General features: G+C 49.7%; 1 protein-coding gene across 1 annotated transcript in view; it reads left to right on the forward strand.

Annotated features, from left to right (window-relative positions):
* The window catches only part of LOC139228282 (disintegrin and metalloproteinase domain-containing protein 19-like), a 268,077-nt gene that overhangs the window by 29,131 nt on the left and 215,785 nt on the right, over positions 1 to 23,161 (forward strand). The window contains exons 2-3 of the mRNA XM_070859466.1: positions 3,566 to 3,675; positions 8,215 to 8,291. Coding sequence (XP_070715567.1) covers positions 3,566 to 3,675; positions 8,215 to 8,291 — 187 coding nt within the window. The remainder of the gene's footprint in view (positions 1 to 3,565; positions 3,676 to 8,214; positions 8,292 to 23,161) is intronic.

The raw sequence follows: 23,161 nt of genomic DNA on the forward strand, positions 1-23,161 counted from the left end.
GCATAATTTCACCGATCGAGTTCAGCGAGTGGGACAGTCCTATTGTCCCAGTCCTCAAGGGAGACGGCACCATCAGAATCTGTGGCGATTATAAAGTAACTATCAATCTTTTCTCCCTGCAGGACCAATACACTTCCAAAAGCCGACAACCTCTTTGCTACGCTGGCGGGAGGAAAGACGTTCACAAGGCTGGATCTGACTTCAGCCTACATGACGGAGGAACTGGAGGAATCATCGAAGGCCCTCACCTGCATCAACATGCACAAAGGTCTTTTTGTTTATAACAGGTGCCGGTTTGGAATCTGATCAGCGGCGGCGATATTCCAGAGAAACATGGAAAGTTTACTGAAGTCGGTCCTGCACACTGTGGTCTTCAGTACAACATCTTGAACACAGTCGAGCACCTGCAGAACCTGGAGGAGGTTCTTAGTCGGCTCAACCGCGTGGGGCTCAGGTTAAAACGCTCAAAGTGTGTTTTCCTGGCGCCTGAAGTGGAGTTCCTGGGAAGGAGGATTGCGGCGGACGGCACCAACGCGAAGATGGAGGCAATCGAGAATGCACTGAGGCCACAGAACGTGACGGAGCTGCGGATGTTTCTGGGACACTTGAATTACTTTGGTGACTTCTTACCTGGTCTCAGCACACTGTTAGAACCACTACATATCTTACTATGAAAAGGGGGTGAATGGGTTTGGGGCAAAAGCCAAGAAAATGCCTTTGTAAAAGCGAGAAAATTGTTATGTTCAAACAAATTGCTTGTGTTGTATGATCCATGTAAGCGTTTGGTACGAGCATGTGATGTGTCGTCATATGGCATCGGGTGTGAATTGCAACAAGCTAATGATTTCAGGAAACTGCAACCGGTTGCTTATGCATCCAGGAGTCTGTCTGAGGCTGAGAGAGCCTACAGCATGATTGAAAATGAAGTGTTAGCGTGTGTCTATGGGGTAAAGAAAATGCATCAATACCTGTTTGGGTTAAAATTTGAATTGGAAACTGACCATAAGCCACTTATATCCCTGTTTTCCGAGAGTAAAGGGATAAATACCAACGCATCGGCCCGCATCCAGAGATGGGCGCTCATGATGTCCGCATACAAGTACGCCATCCGCCACAGGCCAGGCACAGAAAACTGCGCTGATGCTCTCAGTAGGCTGCCATTGCCCACCACGGGGGTGGAAATGACACAGCTGCAGATCTAGCCATGGTTATGGAAGCATTTGAGAGTGAGCAAACACCCGTCACTGCCCGACAGATCAAAACCTGGACAAGCCAGGACCCCTTATTATCTCTAGTCAAAAGCTGTGTACTTCACAGGAGCTGGTCCAGTGCCCCAGTGGAAATGCAGGAAGAGATAAAGCCGTTCCAACGGCGCAAAGATGAAATGTCCATACAGGCAGACTGCCTTCTGTGGGGCAATCGAGTAGTGGTCCCCAAGAAGGGCAGAGACACCTTCATCAATGACCTCCACAGTACCCACCCAGGCATCGTAATGATGAAAGCGATAGCCAGATCCCACGTGTTTTGGTCCGACATTGATGCGGACTTAGCGTCCTGCGTTCACAGATGTAATACATGCTCGCAACACGCACACCAGTGGCAATGGTTGACCATGAAGCAGAACCCATCATCCACAACAGCCCTGCAGGGCCCAACACACCAGGCAGCCCAGTAAGGCCAGCTGCACAGCAGCCCAGCGAGGGCCCAACAAATGATTCAACAACATCAGCTTTCACACCGAGACGATCAGCCAGGGCAAGAATGACCCCAGATCGACTCACATTGTAAATAGTTACACTATTGACTTTGGGGGGGGAGTGTTGTTATATATGTAAACTTGTATATACTCTGTACAGCCACCAGAGGGCTCATTCCCTGGAGTCCCAAGAGATCCCATAATCCCTTGGGAGCACGTATTTAAGGAGGCCTCACAGGTTGGAGAGGCACTCTGGAGACCTGCAATAAAAGACTAAGGTCACACATTACTTTGAACTCACAGTGTTCAGTCTGACTCTTTCTCCATACACTACAGTTGCCATGTTTACTTACAAAACAGCACTGCCGACCTTCAAAAATAACACATTCGAGATGTCCGAATTTGCAAAAGTGGTATTCAAATGCAAATTCTTTATGCAGAAGTTACAATATAGAAGTCGGTCATTTGGCCCAACCCGTCTGTGTTCCAACCCTCCAGTCATGCAAATCTCCTGGGAGAGGCAAAAACAGGAAAAAACACAAGCCAATTTAAGAAAAAATACTGGGAAATTCCTCTCCGAAGATAATCAAGCTAGCTCCTGGAGGCTGCAGTAATTGATATATTAATCCCACCTACCTTCGATAACTCAAGATGTCTTCCCCCTTTCAGGACTGTACTGAATCTGTGGGTGCTGGGAGAGCCCAGTGCTGGGGCCTGTTGGTGCTGGGAGAGCCCAGTGCTGGGGCCTGTTGGTGCTGGGAGAGCCCAGTGCTGGGGCCTGTTGGTGCTGGGAGAGCCCAGTGCTGGGGCCTGTGGGTGCTGGGAGAGCCCAGTGCTGGGGCCTGTTGGTGCTGGGAGAGCCCAGTGCTGGGGCCTGTTGGTGCTGGGAGAGCCCAGTGCTGGGGCCTGTTGGTGCTGGGGCCTGTGGATGCTGGGAGAGCCAGTGCTGGGGCCTGTGGTGCTGGGGGAGCCCAGTGCTGGGGCCTGTGGTGCTGGGGGAGCCCAGTGCTGGGGTCTGTTAGTGCTGGGAGAGCCCAGTGCTGGGGCCTGTGGGTGCTGGGAGAGCCAGTGCTGGGGCCTGTTGGTGCTGGGAGAGCCCAGTGCTGTGGCTTGTTGGTGCTGGGAGAGCCCACTGCTGGGGCCTGTTAGTGCTGGGGCCTGTTAGTGCTGGGAGAGCCCAGTGCTGGGGCCTGTTGGTGCTGGGCCTGTTGGTGCTGGGGCCTGTTGGTGCTGGGGCCTGTTGGTGCTGGGGCCTGTTGGTGCTGGGCCTGTTGGTGCTGGGCCTGTTGGTGCTGGGGCCTGTTGGTGCTGGGGCCTGTTGGTGCTGGGCCTGTTGTTGCTGGGGCCTGTTGGTGCTGGGCCTGTTGGTGCTGGGGCCTGTTGGTGCTGGGCCTGTTGTTGCTGGGGCCTGTTGGTGCTGGGCCTGTTGGTGCTGGGGCCTGTTGGTGCTGGGGCCTGTTGGTGCTGGGCCTGTTGTTGCTGGGGCCTGTTGGTGCTGGGCCTGTTGGTGCTGGGGCCTGTTGGTGCTGGGGCCTGTTGGTGCTGGGGCCTGTTGGTGCTGGGGCCTGTTGGTGCTGGGGCCTGTTGGTGCTGGGCCTGTTGGTGCTGGGGCCTGTTGGTGCTGGGGCCTGTTGGTGCTGGGCCTGTTGGTGCTGGGCCTGTTGGTGCTGGGCCTGTTGGTGCTGGGGCCTGTTGGTGCTGGGCCTGTTGGTGCTGGGGCCTGTTGGTGCTGGGCCTGTTGGTGCTGGGCCTGTTGGTGCTGGGAGAGTCCAGTATTGCAGGTTATAACTGCAGCATGTCAAATAACGTAAATACTGTGAGCTGATCTTTGTCAAAATTCCATTAAATCTCCCCTTGTTTTCCAAACAGGAGGTCGATTTAGCCAGCAAAAGCTCTTTGCAGAACTCAAGGATTACAAGTTGGTAATCCCACACGTTTTATCAGGAAAACAGAAGCGGAGTGTAGCCGTACTGCTGCAGGTAATTAATCTGACAGGGTCGATAGTCTGATTGCATCTACTCAACCCATCCTGTTGCTCTGTCCCTGTCTGCTGCAATGATCTAAAGCGTTCTAATCCACCCAGGGAAAAGCAGTGTTGTAGTTCTATTGCTGGACTAATAATCCAGAGAACATGGGGAGAACGTTAACAAAAAAAATAGGTGGGTTGGGTCGGGTGAGAAGTTAAACATAAAAACAAAGAAAATAAGTGCAGGAGTAGGCCATTCGGCCCTTCGAGTCTGCACCACCATTCAATATGATCAGTACCCCATTCCTGCTTTCTCTCCATACCCTCCATAGCATTTAGACGTAAAGGCCACATCTAACTCACTTTTGAATAGATCGAATGAACTGGCCTCAACAGCTTTCTGTGGTAGAGAATTCCACAGGTTAACAACTCTCTGGGTGAAGAAGTTTCTCCACATCTCAGTCCTAAATGGCTTACCCCTTATCCTTAGACTGTGACCCCTGGTTCTGGACTTCCCCAATATCGGGAACATTCTTCCTGCATCCAACCTGTCCAGTCCCGTCACAATTTACATGTTTCTATGAGATCCCCTCTCATTCTTCTAAATTCCAGTGAATATACGCCCAGTCGATCCAGTCTCTTTCTTGATATGTCAGCCCTGCCATCCCGGGAATCAGTCAGGTGAACCTTCGCTGCACTCCCTCAATAGCAAGAATGTCCTTCCTAAGATTGGGAGACCAAAACTGTACACAATACTCCAGGTGTGGCCTCACCAAGGCCCTGTACAACTGCAGTAAGACCTCCCTGATCCTGTACTCCAATCCTCTCACTATGAAGGCCAACATACCATTTGCCTTCTTCACCGCCTGCTGTACCTGCATGCCAACTTTCAATAACTGATGTACCATGACACCCAGGTCTCGTTGCACCTCCCCTTTTCCTAATCTGTCACCATTCAGATAATATTCTGCCTTCCCGTTTTTGCCACCAAAGTGGATAACCTCACATTTATCCACATTATACTGCATCTGCCATGTATTTGCCCACTCAACTAACCTGTCCAAGTCACCCTGCAGCCTCTTAACATCCTCCTCACAGCTCACACCACCACCCAGTTTAGTGTCGTCTGCAAACTTGGAGATATTACATTCAATTCCTTCGTCTAAATCATTAATGTATATTGTAAATAGCTGGGGTCCCAGCACTGAACCTTGCGGTATCCCACTAGTCATTGCCTGCATTCTGAAAAGGACCCGTTTATTCCTACTCTTTGCTTCCTATCTGCCAGCCATCTCTATCCACGGCAGTACATTACCCCCAATACCATGTGCTTTAATTTTGCACACTAATCTCTTCTGTGGGACCTTGTCAAAAGCCTTTTGAAAGTCCAAATGTCCACTGGTTCTCCCTTGTCCACTCTACTAGTTACATCCTCAAAAAATTCTAGAAGATTTGTCAAGAATGATTTCCCTTTCATAAATCCATACTGACTTGGACCGATCCTGTCACTGCTTTCCAAATGCGCTGCTATTACATCTTTAAAAATTGATTCCAACATTTTCCCCACTGCTGATGTCAGGCTAACCGGTCTATAATTCCGTTTTCTCTCCCTCCTTTTTTAAAAAGTGGTGTTACATTAGCTACCCTCCACTCCATAGGAACTGATCCAGAGTCTATAGACTGTTGGAAAATGATCACCAATGCATCCACTATTTTTAGGGCCACTTCCTTAAGTACTCTGGGATGCAGACTATCAGGCCTTGGGGATTTATTGGCCTTCAATCCCATTAATTTCCCTAACACAATTTCCTGACTAATAAGGATTTTCCTCAGTTCCCCCTTCTCGCTAGAAACTCGGTCCACTAGTATTTTTCGGAGGTTATTCGTGTCTTCCTTAGTGAAGACAGAACCAAAGTATTTGTTCAATTGGTCTGCCATTTCTTTGTTCCCCATTATAAATTCACTTGATCCTGACTGCAAGGGACCTACATTTGTCTTCACTAATCTTTTTCTCTTCACATATCTATAGAAGCTTTTGCAGTCAGTTTTTATGTTCCCGGCAAGCTTCCTCTCGTACTCTATTTTCCCCCTCCTAATTAAACCCTTTGTCCTCCTCTGCTGAATTCTAAATTCTCCCAGTCCTCAGGTTCGCTGCTTTTTCTGGCCAATTTATATGCCTCTTCCTTGGATTTAATTTCCTAATTTCCCTGGTTAGCCACGGTTGAGCCACCTTCCCCGTTTTATTTTTACTCCAGACAGAGATGTACAGTTGTTGAAGTTCATCCATGTGATCTTTAAATGTTTGCCATTGTCTATCCACCGTCAACCCTTTAGTCTATTCTAGCCAATTCACGTCTCATACAATCGAAGTTACCTTTCTTTAAGTTCAGGCCCCTAGTCTCTGAATTAACTGTGTCACTCTTCATCATAATGAAGAATTTTACCATATTATGGTTACTCTTCCCCAGGGGGCCTCACACAACAAGATTGATAATTAATCCTCTCTCATTACACAACACCCAGTCTAGGATAGCCAGCTCTTTAGTTGGTTCCTTGACATATTGGTCTAGAAAACCATCCCTTATACAGGAAATCCTCTTCCACCGTATTGCTACCAGTTTGGTTAGCCCAATCTATATATAGATTAAAGTCACTCATGATAACTGCTGTACCTTTATTGCACGCATCCATAATTTCCTGGTTTGATGCTATCCCCAACCTCACTACTACTGTTTGGTGGTCTGTACACAACTCCCACTACCCTTTTCTGCCCTTTGGTATTCGCAGCTCTACCCATACAGATTCCACATCATCCAAGCTAATGTCCTTCCTTACTATTGCGTTAATCTCCTCTTTAACCAGCAATGCTACACCACCTCCTTTTCCGTTCTGTCTATCCTTCCTGAATATGGAATAATCCTGAATGTTGAGTTCCCAGCCTTGGTCACCCTGGAGCCATGTCTCCGTAATCCCAATTACATCATATCCGTTAATAGCTATCTGCATAGTTAATTCATCCACCTTATTACGAATACTCCTCACATTGAGACATAGAGTCTTCAGGCTTGTTTTTTTAACACTCTTTGTTCTTTTAGAATTATGTTGTAATGTGGCCCTTTTTGATTTTTGCCTTTGATTTCTCTGCCCTCCAATTTTCCTTATCTCCTTTATATCTTTTGCTTCTGCCTCCATTTTACTTCTCTCTGTCTCCCTGCATAGGTTCCCATCCCCCTGCCATATTAGCTTAAACCCTCCCCAACGGCACTAGCAAACACTCCCCCAGAACTGGTTCCAATGTCCCAGGAATTTAAATCTCTCCCTCTTGCACCATCCCTCACGCCACGTATTCACCTTAACTATCTTGCTATTTGTACTCTGACTCGCACGTGGCACTGGTCGACAGAGTAGACCGAGTGGAACTTTCAGCATCGGCAGGGGTGTAAGACTGCTGCTATCAGATCACCTGCCAGGTTTTCCCTTCTATTAACTTCAAGGAGAGGAAAATGGGGTGTGTGTACAATGAGCGGCTGATCCAATATCACCAGCTTCACACTCCTGCCCATGTTGGAAGTTGCAGCCACAGTTTCCAATGATTAGAAGGTCTAAAACAAAGGGAGAAATAAAATTAAATATAAGAGATTTAGGAGAGAGCAGGATAAACATTTTTTGCACAGAGTTGTGAGGCCATTGAATGCACAACTGATAGGTGGGTGAAGGAAAGGGGAATAAAGGAATGTCGGGCCAGTGTGGGCACATGGGATTAGGATACTGCTCGTGTGGAGGTTAGACACCAACATGGATTCGAACGGCCTGTTTTCATGTTATAATTTCTGTGTAGACTGGAGTTATGTGTAGCCTGGACTAGGTAGGAGTGGTGAAGCAGCTGGCTTTTCATGCTTGCCCACAAATGATCAGAGTTGTTGAAGTTACCATGGTGGGGTCTGAACTCCTGACCCCTGGATTGCTAGAACAGTACCATTAGCACCAGGCTACCATGCCCCCATTCTGATGGAGGGATAGGGTAGATCATTGTAACTAACGATGAGATAGAAATAGGGAGCGAGACAGAGCACGAGATGATGAAAGAGAGAGTGCGATTGAGAAAGCTAAGAGAGAACATGCCGGGTGCTGCAGGACTTGTGGTGTTGTGTTCAGGTCACTATCGAATGGAATGCACTGCCTGATAGGGTGCTGGAAACACAATCAACAGTTGCTTTCAAAAGGGAATTGGATGAATACTTGAAGGAGAAAAAGTTGCAGGAACATGGGAAAAAAGTGTTTAAATGGAATAACAGGAATTGCTTGTCGATGGAACCGATGCAGACTCAATAGGCTGAATACTGTCCCTCTGTGCTGTACTATTCCATGAATCGATGGTCAGTATAGGAGATAGCTACCCCTTCAGTACAATTCTGTAGAGATCCTAAAGGTGGATTCATTGATTCATACAGCCATTTACTCTTCAAAAGAATTGCTGTCTTGCGAGATGGTATTGGGGCTTCATTGAACAAATCACAGTCTAATAACGAGAGCTTCTTTGTACTTTGTGCAGAGGAATTATGCAAACCACGTCGGCATCTCAGTGCAGCTAGACGGGGAGGACTTAATGCTGGATCTCAGGAGAAATAAGTGAGTAAATCTTGCTTTGTATAAGGAGGAATAAAGCTCCATCACCAATTATCGAGCTTGTATTAAAGTTCACACTGTCCTGTAGTTGAATGATCAGTGAGCAGTATCATTTAAAAATTAAATGAAGGGGCATGCTGTCAAAAATGTTCACAATGAGAAAGGAGCTTTACTCTGTATCTAACCCCGGGCTGTACCTGCCCTGGGAGTGTTTGATGGGACAGTGTAGAGGGAGCTTTACTCTGTATCTAACCCCGTGCTGTATCTGCCCTGGGAGTGTTTGATGAGACAGTGTAGAGGGAGCTTTACTCTGTATCTAACCCCGTGCTGTACCTGCCCTGGGAGTGTTTGATGGGACAGTGTAGAGGGAGCTTTACTCTGTATCTAACCCCCTGTACCTGCCCTGGGGGTGTTTGATGGGACAGTGTAGAGGGAGCTTTACTCTGTATCTAACCCCGTGCTGTACCTGCCCTGGGGTGTTTGATGGGACAGTGTAGGGGGAGCTTTACTCTGTATCTAACCCCGTGCTGTACCTGCCCTGGGATTGTTTGATGGGACAGTGTAGGGGGAGCTTTACTCTGTATCTAACCCCGGGCTGTACCTGCCCTGGGATTGTTTGATGGGACAGTGTAGAGGGAGCTTTACTCTGTATCTAACCCCGTGCTGTACCTGCCCTGGGAGTGTTTGATGGGACAGTGTCGATGGAGCTTTACTCTGTATCTAATATCCTGTACCTGCCCTGGGAGTGTTTGATGAGACAGTGTAGAGGGAGCTTTACTCTGTATCTAACCCCCTGTACCTGCCCTGGGAGTGTTTGATGGTACAGTGTAGATGGAGCTTTACTCTGTATCTAACCCCTTGTACCTGCCCTGGGAGTGTTTGATGAGACAGTGTAGAGGGAGCTTTACTCTGTATCTAACCCCGTGCTGTACCTGCCCTGGGAGTGTTTGATGGGACAATGTAGAGGGAGCTTTACTCTGTATCTAACCCCCTGTACCTGCCCTGGGAGTGTTTGATGGGACAGTGTAGAGGGCGCTTTACTCTGTATCTAACCCCCTGTACCTGCCCTGGGAGTGTTTGATGGGGCAGTGTAGAGGGAGCTTTACTCTGTATCTAACCCCCTGTACCTGCCCTGGGAGTGTTTGATGGGACAATGTAGAGGGAGCTTTACTCTGTATCTAACCCGTGCTGTACCTGCCCTGGAAGTGTTTGATGGGACAGTGTAAAGGGAGCTTTACTCTGTATCTAACCCATGCTGTACCTGCCCTGGGAGTGTTTGATGGGATAGTGTAGAGGGAGCTTTACTCTGTATCTAACCCCGTGCTGTACCTGCCCTGGGAGTGTTTGATGGGACAATGTAGAGGGAGCTTTACTCTGTATCTAACCCATGCTGTACCTGCCCTGGGAGTGTTTGATGGGACAGTGTAGAGGGAGCTTTACTCTGTATCTAACCCCGTGCTGTACCTGCCCTGGGAGTGTTTGATGGGATAGTGTAGAGGGAGCTTTACTCTGTATCTAACCCCGTGCTGTACCTGCCCTGGGAATGTTTGATGGGACAGTGTAGAGGGAGCTTTACTCTGTATCTAACCCCCTGTACCTGCCCTGGGAGTGTTTGATGGGACAATGTAGAGGGAGCTTTACTCTGTATCTAACCCCCTGTACCTGCCCTGGGAGTGTTTGATGGGACAATGTAGAGGGAGCTTTACTCTGTATCTAACCCGTGCTGTACCTGCCCTGGGAATGTTTGTGAAAGCATAGAGGAAGTTTTACTCTGTATCTAACACATGCTGAGCCTTCCATCGGTATAGTTTGATGGTATAGTGAAAACGAGCTTTACTCTGTATCTATCCTGTGCTGTACCTACCCTGGGAGCGTTTGATGGGACACTGTAAAGGAATCTTTATTTTGTATCCATCCCATGCTGTACTTGCCCTGGGTGTGTTTGGTATGTCAGTTCCGTGGATCACACGTCCCTGTGCCATATGGGAAGATGTGGCCTGGACCTGGATCATCACATGTGCAGGAAGTGTCACCAGCTAGAGCCGCTTGAGCTCTGTGTTTTGGAGCTTGAGCGGCGGCTGGAGTCACTGCAGTGCATCTGCAAGATTAAGAACTTCGTGAATAGCACTGTTATATATGCAGACTGTCGATATACTCTCTGTGTAGTCACTGTATAGTTGCATAAGATGGAGACTTGTTTACCTGATGTACTATCACTAAGGTCTACACTGTGTATATACTATGCTGACACCACTAGAGGGCGCAACTGGTGGTGACCGGGGTTTCCTGCCCTGGTGGCAGGGGCTGTATAAAAGGGGAGCCACCATGCAGCAGCCTCACTCTGGAGTTACGAGTAAAGGACCAAGGTCACTACAGTTTGAGTACAACACATTGCCTCGTGGATTCATTCATAATTACACTACAGACATAATAATTGGCGATGAGAATACGGACTTTCACGCGATTATGGCTTCCTTTGACACACTAAAAGACTTTGCAGAGGGTCACGATTGGGATGCTTTCACAGAAAGGCTCGAGCTATATTTCGTGGTAAACGACCTGGCAGGGGAGACGGACACATTGTCGGAGAAGCGCAAGGCTATACTGCTGACCAGTTGTGGGCCTGAGGTCTACCGCCTCGTCAGGGACTTGCTGGCACCCACAAAGACCAAGGATAAGACATACGATGAGCTGACTGAACTAATTCACGACCAACTAAAACCAAAAGAGAGCATCCTCACAGCCAGGCACAGATTCTACACTCACCGCAGACCTGAGGGCCAGGAGATTGCAAAATATGCTGCCGACCTCAGGAGACTTGTGGTCCCCACCGTGTGATTTCGGCACGCATCTCAGTGAAGCATTGCGAGACATCTTTGTTATAGGAATTGGCCACGAGGGCCTCCTTCACAAGCTATTATCTGCCAACACCACAGTCAACCTGCAGAAGGCTATCAGCATCAGTCAGGCGTTCATGACCTTGACCTGTAGCACCAAGCAAATTATTCACCCTGTGGACTCAAACCCGGCAAGTACTGTACACAGAATGGTGCCTTTCACAGGCAAGGCTGTAGAACGTGGCTCTGCCCAGGGCAGAGAGCACAGACCTCAGGGTTCCAGAACTCAGAGTCCGCCGAGGGATGCTAATCGAATAGCACCATGCTGGCTTTGCGGAGGAAACCATAGGGCTTACCAGTGTCAGTTTGCTGAGTACGTATGCAAAGCCTGTAACACGAAGGTCCACCTCCAGCGTATGTGTAAAAGAAATACGACTCACCGTCTAGCAGAGGAGTCGGGAGATGACTTTGAATCCAGCGGGGAGTATGATGATTTGGCCAGAGAGGCAGCTCAGCCCCAAGAAGAAGTGTATGGAGTGTATACCTGCACCACCGATTGTCCTCCAGTGAAGATGGAAGTCGAGATAAACAGTGCTCCAGTCTTCATGGAAGTGGACACGGGAGCGAGCCAGTCAGTGATGAGCCAGGATGCCTTCGAGAGGCTGTGGAATGAAAAACGACCCGAGCTGGTTCCAGTGCAGGAAAAGTTGCACACCTACACCAAGGAGCTGATCCCAGTCCTCGCTAGTGTGGATGTAAGTGTAATCCATAATGGCATGGTGCACAAGTTACCTCTCTGGATTGTTGCAGGTGATGGTCCAACGCGACTCGGAAGAAGGTGGATGGGGAAGATCCAGTGGAAATGGGAAGACCTCTTCACTCCAGCAATCGATGTCCCCCGTGCTCAGAGTAAAACCTCACCTTCGCTTGGGCCAGGCACCAGAGAACAGACCAGCGCAGCACCTGAGGCACAGACTGTCCATCGACTGCATGGCAATGATCCGACCGGAACGACCTAAAAGTACCTTCCCGGCTCCAGTGGCAGGACTCCTGGGGAGGAAGATCGAATTCACAGGAACCCTTCCAGCTTTTGTGGCAGAATCACGAGAGAGAAGGATCAAGGCAGTCGACCTCGAGGACAGAGGCAAGATGGAGTCCCTGTAGCAGCGAGGGGCAGCGTGGCTGGAAAAACAGATGTCTGCAGCCAGACCACGAGGTGCAACACTGAGGGACCAACACGTGGGGTCTAACAAAGGGTCTGATTGGGGTAAAGCCAGCAGGGTTCTCTTAAAGGAGACCTGCAACCAACTGAACTTAAAGAGACAGTGTATGCTCGGCAATCAATGTAACGAACCGATTAAGATTGTGAACAAAATGTTGTTGCGAGATGTCGGGAATAGAGTGTCCCCAAAAATAGCAAGCGAGCAAATTCAGGAGGGTGAAGATATCCTGCCCCAGGGTCCCACAAGTTATAGGTCAGTGACCTCAGGAGGGTGAAGGCACTGATCCTGATACCCTGCCCCAGGTCTATCCCACAAGTTATAGGTCAGTGACCTCAGGAGGGTGAAGACACTGATCCTGATACCCTGCCCCAGGTCTACCCCACAAGTTATAGGCCAGTGACCTCAGGAGGGTGAAGACACTGATCCTGATACCCTGCCCCAGGTCTATCCCACAAGTTATAGGTCAGTGACCTCAGGAGGGTGAAGACACTGATCCTGATACCCTGCCCCAGGTCTACCCCACAAGTTATAGGTCAGTGACCTCAGGAGGGTGAAGACACTGATCCTGATACCCTGCCCCAGGTCTATCCCACAAGTTATAGGCCAGTGACCTCAGGAGGGTGAAGGCACTGATCCTGATACCCTGCCCCAGGTGTCCCCACAAGTTATAGGTCAGTGACCTCAGGAGGGTGAAGACACTGAACCTGATACCCTGCCCCAGGTCTATCCCACAAGTTATAGGTCAGTGACCTCAGGAGGGTGAAGGCACTGATCCTGATACCCTGCCCCAGGTGTCCCCACAAGTTATAGGTCAGTGACCTCAGGAGGGTGAAGGCACTGATCCTGATACCCTGCCCCAGGTCTATCCCACAAGTTATAGGTCAGTGACCTCAGGAGGGTGAAGACACTGATCCTGATACCCTGCCCCAGGTGTCCCCACAAGTTATAGGTCAGTGACCTCAGGAGGGTGAAGACACTGATCCTGATACCCTGCCCCAGGTCTATCCCACAAGTTATAGGTCAGTGACCTCAGGAGGGTGAAGACACTGATCCTGATACCCTGCCCCAGGTCTGTCCCACAAGTTATAGGTCAGTGACCTCAGGAGGGTGAAGACACTGATCCTGATACCCTGCCCCAGGTCTATCCCACAAGTTATAGGTCAGTGACCTCAGGAGGGTGAAGACACTGATCCTGATACCCTGCCCCAGGTCTATCCCACGCTGCAGGCACCCGATGGCACTATTCCCCACGGACCTGGAAATGATAACTGTGCCAGTACACGCAGTTGGCCGCCGTTGCCCAACACCCGGGTGGAGACGGTGTAGCCCCCAGACCCGGTCACTACCTCGGCCATGTCTGGGAGCGAAAGGTCAGAACCAGCGAGTTCCCCAAACAGGACCTGGAACAGCCAGGTTCCCAACACTGTGAGAGAGCAGGCAGCAGATTCTCCAACCCTCAAAGGAGGACAGGGAGGCCACACACATCTGTGGCTCTGCCCATCACTAGGCAATGGCAAAGGCCCTGAGTCCTGGCAAGGTGAGTGAACCAAGCCCCCCCCACTAGCAGGGGGTACAGTGCCGCTATCAGACGACTAGGACCCCGTCCGGTTGCTCTGGAATCAGTGTCCTCGCATACCTGTACTGCTACCTCAGTACTGACCATGACTGAACCATGAATGCAATCTACCCAATCTTGGTGTACGACCGTAAAACGTAACGTATGTAAGTCACGATACAAACTGTAAAAAAAATATATTTTTTTCCCTCCTTTCTTTGTACTTGCTCTGTGTCTGATCCTGTATGTTAATGTAACGGGCTGGCTGCATGATCTCGCTGTGGGGGGTGGGGGAATGGATGTATGTAGCCATGGACACACACATGGATCACACCCAGAACCCACTGGAACCTCCACTGCATCATCGAACCATCCAAACTGGTAACCACTAAGCAACGTTGTGGCAAAAGGACCTGGGGGTTAACAGGGAGAGAGCCAAGCCAAAGCACAGCCAAGGTACAAGGGCTATTGGCACTGAGGTCTGGGGAGAGCTAAGCCAGAGCACATAGTGCAAAGGTAATCGGCACAAAGGACTTGGGGGAGAGTGATGTTATATATGCAGATTATATATATACTCTCTGTGTAGTCACTGTATAGTTGCATAAGATGGAGACTTGTTACCTGATGTACGACCAATAAGGTTTACACTGTGTATATACTATGCTGGCACCACCAGAGGGTGCAACTGGAGAAGACCGGGGTTTCCTGCCCTGGTGGCAGGGGCTGTATAAAAGGGGAGCCACCATGCGGCAGCCTCACTCTGGAGTTACGAGTAAAGGACCACGGTCACTACAGTTTGAGTACAACACATTGCCTCGTGGATTCATTCATAATTCCACTACAGACATAATAAGCACACTTCTAGAGGTGGTCAGCCACAGCTTAAGAGTGTGCAGGCAGAGAGGGAATGGGTGACCACCAGACAGACAAGGAGGACCAGGCGTATGGTGCAAGAGTCCCCTGAGTGCATCTTGCTCACTAACTGGTTTTCGGTTCAGGACACTGGTGAGGGCGATAGTTCCTCTGGAGGATGCACCATGTGTGGCTCAGCTGCACGGGGCCGGCGGGGGGGTGGGGTAGGAAGAAAAGTGGTAGGGGATTCAATAGTTAGGGCAACAGACAGGCGTTTCTGCAGCTCCAGGATGGTATGTTGCCTCCCTGGTGCCTCAAGGATATCACTGAATGGCTACATGGACAATGTCACTAAGGAGCGTCCTCCTCCGTTTCAGCTTCCCCCAAAAGTTCGTTACCATCCTCCACCTGCTCCACGACGACAAGCAAGCCGTGATCCTGGCCAACGGATCCATCACAGACCCAATCCATGTCTGGACCGGGTCAAGCAGGGCTGCGTCATCGCGCCAACCCTCTTCTCAATCTTCCTCGCTGCATTGCCCCACCTCACACTCAACTAAACTACAGAATCACTGGGAACCTGTTCAAACTTTTCTGTCTCCAGGCCAGATCTAAGACCGTCCCATCCTCTGTCGTCGAACTACAGTACGCGGATGATGCTTGTGTCTGCGCACATTCAGAGACTGAACTCCAAGTCAACATCTTCACTGAGGTGTACGAAAGCATAGGCCTTACACTAAACATCCGTAAGACAAAGGTCCTCCACCAACCTGACCCCGCCACACAGCACTGCCCCCAGTCATCAAGATCCACAGTGCAGCCCTGGACAACGTGGACCACTTTCCATACCTCAGGAGACTATTATCAGCAAGGGCAGACATAGACGACGAGATTCAACACCGCCTCCAGTGCGCCAGCGCAGCCTTTGGCTGCCTGAGGAAAAGAGTGTTGGAAGATCAGACCTTTAAATCTGCCACCAAGTTCATGGTCTACAGGGCTGTAGTGATACCCGCCCTCCTGTATGGCTCAGAGACGTGGACCATACACAGTAGACACCTCAAATCGCTGGAGAAATACCACCAACGATGTCTCCGCAAGATCCTGCAAATCCTCTGGGAGGACAGATGCACCAATGTTAGCGTCCTCGATCAGGCCAACATCCCCAGCATTGAAGCACTGACCACACTCGACCAGCTCCGTTGGGCGGGCCACATTGTTCACATGCCTGACACAAGACTCCCAAAGCAAGAGCTCTATTCGGAACTCGTACACGGCAAGTGAGCCCCAGGTGGGCAGAGGAAACGTTTCAAGGACACCCTCAAAGCCTCCCTGATAAAATGCAACATCCCCACTGACACTTGGGAGCCCCAAGCCAAAGATCACCCTAAGTGGAGGAAGTGCATCCGGGAGGGCACTGAGCTCCTCGAGTATCGTCGCCGAGAGCATGCAGAAACCAAGCGCAGGCAGCGGAAGGAGCGTGCGGCAAACCAGACTCCCCACCCACCCCTTCCCTCAACCACTGTCTGTCCCACCTGTGACAGAGACTGTAGGTCCCGTAGTGGTCTTATCACTCACCTTAGAACTCATATTAGTGTGAAGCAAGTCTTCCTAGGCTTTGGGGGACTGCCTGATTGGAAGAATATTATCCCCAATCCCATGAGACCTAATTTTATGTAATAACCTCTTATGTGGCACCTTATCGAATGATTTTTGAAAATCCAAATACGTATCATTCACTTGTCCCCCATTATTTCATCTTCAAGAAACGTTAACAGATTTGTCAAACATGATTTCCCTTTCATAAAACCATGTTGACTCTGCCTAATCATATTACGATTTTCTTTATTCTCTTTCCTTATCAATTTCTTGGTTCTCCATTGTTGAATTCTAACATCCTTCCAATCCCCAGGCTTGCTGCTCTTTTTGGCAACATTATAAGCCTCTTCCTTTGATCTAATATTATCTTTAACTTCTCTTGTTAGCCATGGTTGGACCATTTTTCCTGTGGGGTTTTTGTGCCTTAAAAGAATATATATTTGTTGTAAATTGTGTATTCATTCTTTAAATGCGAGCAATCGCTTGTCTACCTTCATATCTTTTAATGTATCAACCACTGGGAAAGTCGTGGCTAGAGTTCTCCTCAACCGTCTTCTCCCCGTGGCCGAGGAGCTTCTCACGGAGTCGCAGTGTGGATTTCGTCCCCTCTGGGGCACAACAGACATAATTTTTGCAGCGTGACAGCTGCAGGAAAAATGCAGGGAACAGCGCCAGCCCTTATACATGGCCTTCTTCGACCTTACAAAGGCCTTTGACACTGTCAACCGCGAGGGTCTATGGAGCATCCTCCTCCGTTTCAGATGCCCCCAAAAGTATGTCATCATACTCCGCCTGCTCCACGACGACATGCAAGCCGTGATCCTTACCAACGGATCCATCACAGACCCAATCTGTCATGTATGTACTTTTGGGATCACTAGCCACTCGATGGTGTCACTGTTAGAGGCCATTGGGCTGCACGTACGTGTGTACAGCCCAAGTATAAAAGGCCAGCCATTTTGTATATAAGTCACTTTGGGCCTTAATAAAGTAGAGCCAAGATCATACCTCTTGGAGTCAAACAGTTATTGCATACACAACATAATCCACGATGGACCGTGGTCAAGCAGGCTGCATCATCGCCCAACCCTCTTCTCAATCTTCCTCGCTGCCATGCTCCACCTCACAGTCGACAAGTTTGGAAAACAGTGACAGGATTGGACCAAGTCAGCATGGATTTATGAAAGGGAAATCATGCTTGACAAATCTTCTGGAATTTTTTGAGGAAGTAACTAGTAGAGTGGACAAGGGAGAACCAGTGGATGTGGTGTATTTGGACTTTCAAAAGGCTTTTGATAAGGTCCTGCACAAGAGATTGGTGTGCAAAATCAAAGCACATGGTATTGGGGGTAATGTACTGACGTGGATAGAGAACTGGTTGGCAGACAGGAAGCAGAGAGTCGGGATAAACGGGTCCTTTTCAGAATGGCAGGCAATGACTAGTGGAGTGCCGCAGGGCTCAGTGCTGGGACCCCAGCTCTTTACAATATACATTAACGATTTAGATGAGGGAATTGAGTGTAATATCACCAAGTTTGCAGATGACACTAAACTGGGTGGCAGTGTGAGCTGTGAGGAGGACACTAAGAGGCTGCAGGGTGACTGGGACAGGTTAGGTGAGTGGGCAAATGCATGGCAGATCCAGTATAATGTGGATAAATGTGAGGTTATCCACTTTGGGAGCAAAAACACAAAGGCAGAATATTATCTGAATGGCGGCAGATTAGGAAAAGGGTAGATGCAATGAGACCTGGATGTCATGGTTCATCAGTCACTGAAAGTGGGCATGCAGGTACAGCAGGTGGTGAAGAAGGTAAATGGTATGTTGGCCTTCATAGCTAGGGGTTTTGAGTATAGGAGCAGGGAGGTCTTACTGCAGTTGTACAGGTCCTTGGTGAGGCCTCACCTGGAATATTGTGTTCAGTTTTGGTCTCCTAATCTGAGGAAGGATGTTCTTGCTATTGAGGGAGTGCAGCGAAGGTTCACCAGACTGATTCCAGGGATGGCTGGACTGTCATATGAGGAGAGACTGGATCAACTGGGCCTTTATTCACTGGAGTTTAGAAGGATGAGAGGGGATCTCATAGAAACATATAAAATTCTGAAGGGACTGGACAGGTTAGATGCGGGAAGAATGTTCCCGATGTTGGGGAAGTCCAGAACCAGGGGACATAGTCTTAGGATAAGGGGTAGGCCATTTAGGACTGAGATGAGGAGAAACTTCTTCACTCAGAGAGTTGTTAACCTGTGGAATTCCCTGCCGCAGAGAGTTGTTGATGCCAGTTCATTGGATATATTCAAGAGGGACTTAGATATGGCCCTTACGGCTAAGGGGATCAAGGGGTATGGAGAAAAAGCAGGAAAGGGGTACTCAAGGAATGATGAGCCATGATCTTATTGAATGGTGGTGCAGGCTCGAAGGGCTGAATGGCCTACTCCTGCACCTATTTTCTATGTTTCTATGTTTCTCCCCGCTGGAGTGGAACTAAACTACAGAACCAGTGGGAAGCTGTTCAACCTTCACCATCTCCAGGCCAGGTCCAAGACCACTCCAACCTCTGTCGTCGAGCTATAGTACGTGGACGACGCCTGCGTCTGTGCACACACAGAGGCTGAACTCCAGGGCATAGTCGATGTATTTACTGAGGCGTACGAAAGCATGGGCTTTACGCTAAACATTAGTAAGACAAAGATCCTCCACCAGCCTGTCCTCGCCGCACAGCACTGTCCCCCAGTCATCAGGCTACACGCGGGGCCCTGGTCAACGTGGACTATTTCCCTTATCTGGGGGCCTCCTATCAACAAGAGCAGGCATCGATGACGAGATCCAACACCGCCTCCAGTGCGCCAGTGCAGCCTTCGGCTGCCTGAGGAAAAGAGTGTTTGAAGACCAGGCCCTCAAAACTGTCACCAAGCTCATGGTCTACAGGCTGTAGTAATAACCACCCTCCTGTATGGCTCAGAGACATGGACCATGTACAGTAGACACCTCAAGTTGCTGGAGAAATACCACCACCGGTGCCTGCGCAAGATCCTACAAATCCCCTGGGAGGACAGATGCACCAACGTTAGTGTCCTCGACCAGGCCAAGATCCCCAGCATCGAAGCACTGACCACACTTGATCAGCTCCGCTGGGCAGGCCACAGTTCGCATGCCAGACATGAGACTAACAAAGCAAGCGCTCTACTTGGAACTCTTTCACGGCAAACGAGCCAAAGGTGGGCAGAGGAAATGTTACAAGGACACCCTCAAAGCCTCCCTGATAAAGTGTAACATCCCCACCTGGGAGTCCCTGGCCAAAGACCGCCCTAAGTGGAGGAAGTGCATCCAGGAGGGCGCTGAGCACCTCGTGTCTCATCGCCGAGAGCATGCAGAAACCAAGCGCAGGCAGCGGAAGGAGCGTGCGGCAAACCAGTCCCACCCTCCCTTTCTATGTTTCTAAATGCAGAGGCTCCTCCAGCACTGCAGTTGGGGCCCCCTTACCTGCCTGAGTTGCAGTCACACCCTCCTGTCCCTGACTACGAACCATACCTGTAAGGGTGTGACTGCCCCCTGGATCAAAGTGACCAGGTAACTCTCCCGCTCCCTGATGCACCTCAAACTCCAGCTCAACAACTCTGAGCTGATGTTCCCCAAGATGTAAACGTGGCCGTCCGGGTTCGCAATGTTCTCCACAAACTCCCACATGCTGCAGTTGCAGCACATCACCTGTCCTGCCATCTCTACGTGACTGTTTTATTTAATTAAATGTTAGTGTCTTGACTACTTATTTGATCGAGATTAAGTTATGGGTTAATGGAAGTAAATATCTCCCTACAACACAAAGCACGACACGTAGTGGAGGGGAAAAGCAGCAGTGCCTTCCTCTCTTCGACTTCACACTCTCTCCAAATTCCCAAATAAAACATTCTGGGGGAGAAATACGATCGCACCTCTGTTGCGGTGTTAATCCAGGTGGAGCGATACTTATAGCACCTTGAAAAGGTTTGCGCCTCCTACCCAGAAATTGGTCAGAATCAGTGGAAGAGCTGACAGCGGTGATAAATCAGCCATTGCTCACCAGAGCTGGGGCATGCGATAACAAAAGTTTGGTCGGGATATATTGAGGACCCATTGCGCATGCGCGGAACTCCGACTCAAATCCCGGGAAAAGCCGAGACTTAAAGGCGCGGCATAGTAATCTACCCATTAAAGTTATCGAAATGACTTTCGCAGGCTGAACTGTTATATCTGTCTGCCGCTGCAAACTCAGAGACTCACACCGTGCTGTGTGTAAACCTTGCACTGACTGTGACTGAGACTCACACCATGCTGTGTGTAAACCTTGCACTGACTGTGACTGAGACTCACACCGTGCTGTGTGTAAACCTTGCACTGACTGTGACTGAGACTCACACCGTGCTGTGTGTAAACCTTGCACTGACTGTGACTGAGACTCACACCGTGCTGTGTGTAAACCTTGCACTGACTGTGACTGAGACTCACACCGTGCTGTGTGTAAACCTTGCACTGACTGTGACTGAGACTCACACCGTGCTGTGTGTAAACCTTGCACTGACTGTGACTGAGACTCACACCGTGCTGTGTGTAAACCTTGCACTGACTGTGACTGAGACTCACACCGTGCTGTGTGTAAACCTTGCACTGACTGTGACTGAGACTCACACCGTGCTGTGTGTAAACCTTGCTCTGTGACTGAGACTCACACCGTGCTGTGTGTAAACCTTGCACTGACTGTGACTGAGACTCACACACCGTGCTGTGTGTAAACCTTGCACTGACTGTGACTGAGACTCACACCGTGCTGTGTGTAAACCTTGCACTGACTGTGACTGAGACTCACACCGTGCTGTGTGTAAACCTTGCTCTGTGACTGAGACTCACACCGTGCTGTGTGTAAACCTTGCACTGACTGTGACTGAGACTCACACCGTGCTGTGTGTAAACCTTGCACTGACTGTGACTGAGACTCACACACCATGCTGTGTGTAAACCTTGCAGTGACTGTGACTGAGACTCACACCGTGCTGTGTGTAAACCTTGCAGTGACTGTGACTGAGACTCACACCGTGCTGTGTGTAAACCTTGCTCTGTGACTGAGACTCACACCGTGCTGTGTGTAAACCTTGCACTGACTGTGACTGAGACTCACACCGTGCTGTGTGTAAACCTTGCACTGACTGTGACTGAGACTCACACCGTGCTGTGTGTAAACCTTGCTCTGTGACTGAGACTCACACCGTGCTGTGTGTAAACCTTGCACTGACTGTGACTGAGACTCACACCGTGCTGTGTGTAAACCTTGCACTGACTGTGACTGAGACTCACACCGTGCTGTGTGTAAACCTTGCACTGACTGTGACTGAGACTCACACCGTGCTGTGTAAACCTTGCACTGACTGTGACTGAGACTCACACCGTGCTGTGTGTAAACCTTGCACTGACTGTGACTGAGACTCACACCGTGCTGTGTGTAAACCTTGCACTGACTGTGACTGAGACTCACACTGTGCTGTGTGTAAACCTTGCACTGACTGTGACTGAGATTCACACCGTGCTGTGTGTAAACCTTGCACTGACTGTGACTGAGACTCACACCGTGCTGTGTGTAAACCTTGCACTGACTGTGACTGAGACTCACACACCGTGCTGTGTGTAAACCTTGCACTGACTGTGACTGAGACTCACACCGTGCTGTGTGTAAACCTTGCACTGACTGTGACTGAGACTCACACCGTGCTGTGTGTAAACCTTGCACTGACTGTGACTGAGATTCACACCGTGCTGTGTGTAAACCTTGCACTGACTGTGACTGAGACTCACACCGTGCTGTGTGTAAACCTTGCACTGACTGTGACTGAGATTCACACCGTGCTGTGTGTAAACCTTGCACTGACTGTGACTGAGACTCACACCGTGCTGTGTGTAAACCTTGCACTGACTGAGACTGAGATTCACACCGTGCTGTGTGTAAACCTTGCACTGACTGTGACTGAGACTCACACCGTGCTGTGTGTAAACCTTGCACTGACTGTGACTGAGACTCACACCGTGCTGTGTGTAAACCTTGCACTGACTGTGACTGAGACTCACACCGTGCTGTGTGTAAACCTTGCACTGACTGTGACTGAGACTCACACCGTGCTGTGTGTAAACCTTGCACTGACTGTGACTGAGACTCACACCGTGCTGTGTGTAAACCTTGCACTGACTGTGACTGAGACTCACACCGTGCTGTGTGTAAACCTTGCACTGTGACTGAGACTCACACCATGCTGTGTGTAAACCTTGCACTGACTGTGACTGAGACTCACACCGTGCTGTGTGTAAACCTTGCACTGACTGTGACTGAGACTCACACCGTGCTGTGTGTAAACCTTGCACTGACTGTGACTGAGACTCACACCGTGCTGTGTGTAAACCTTGCACTGACTGTGACTGAGACTCACACCGTGCTGTGTGTAAACCTTGCACTGACTGTGACTGAGACTCACACCGTGCTGTGTGTAAACCTTGCACTGACTGTGACTGAGACTCACACCGTGCTGTGTGTAAACCTTGCACTGACTGTGACTGAGACTCACACCGTGCTGTGTGTAAACCTTGCACTGACTGTGACTGAGACTCACACCATGCTGTGTGTAATACCTTGCACTGACTGTGACTGAGACTCACACCGTGCTGTGTGTAAACCTTGCACTGTGACTGAGACTCACACCATGCTGTGTGTAAACCTTGCACTGACTGTGACTGAGACTCACACCGTGCTGTGTGTAAACCTTGCACTGACTGTGACTGAGACTCACACC

The sequence above is a fragment of the Pristiophorus japonicus genome, chromosome 2, assembly GCF_044704955.1.
Source record: "Pristiophorus japonicus isolate sPriJap1 chromosome 2, sPriJap1.hap1, whole genome shotgun sequence".
Taxonomy (NCBI): Eukaryota; Metazoa; Chordata; class Chondrichthyes; family Pristiophoridae; genus Pristiophorus; species Pristiophorus japonicus.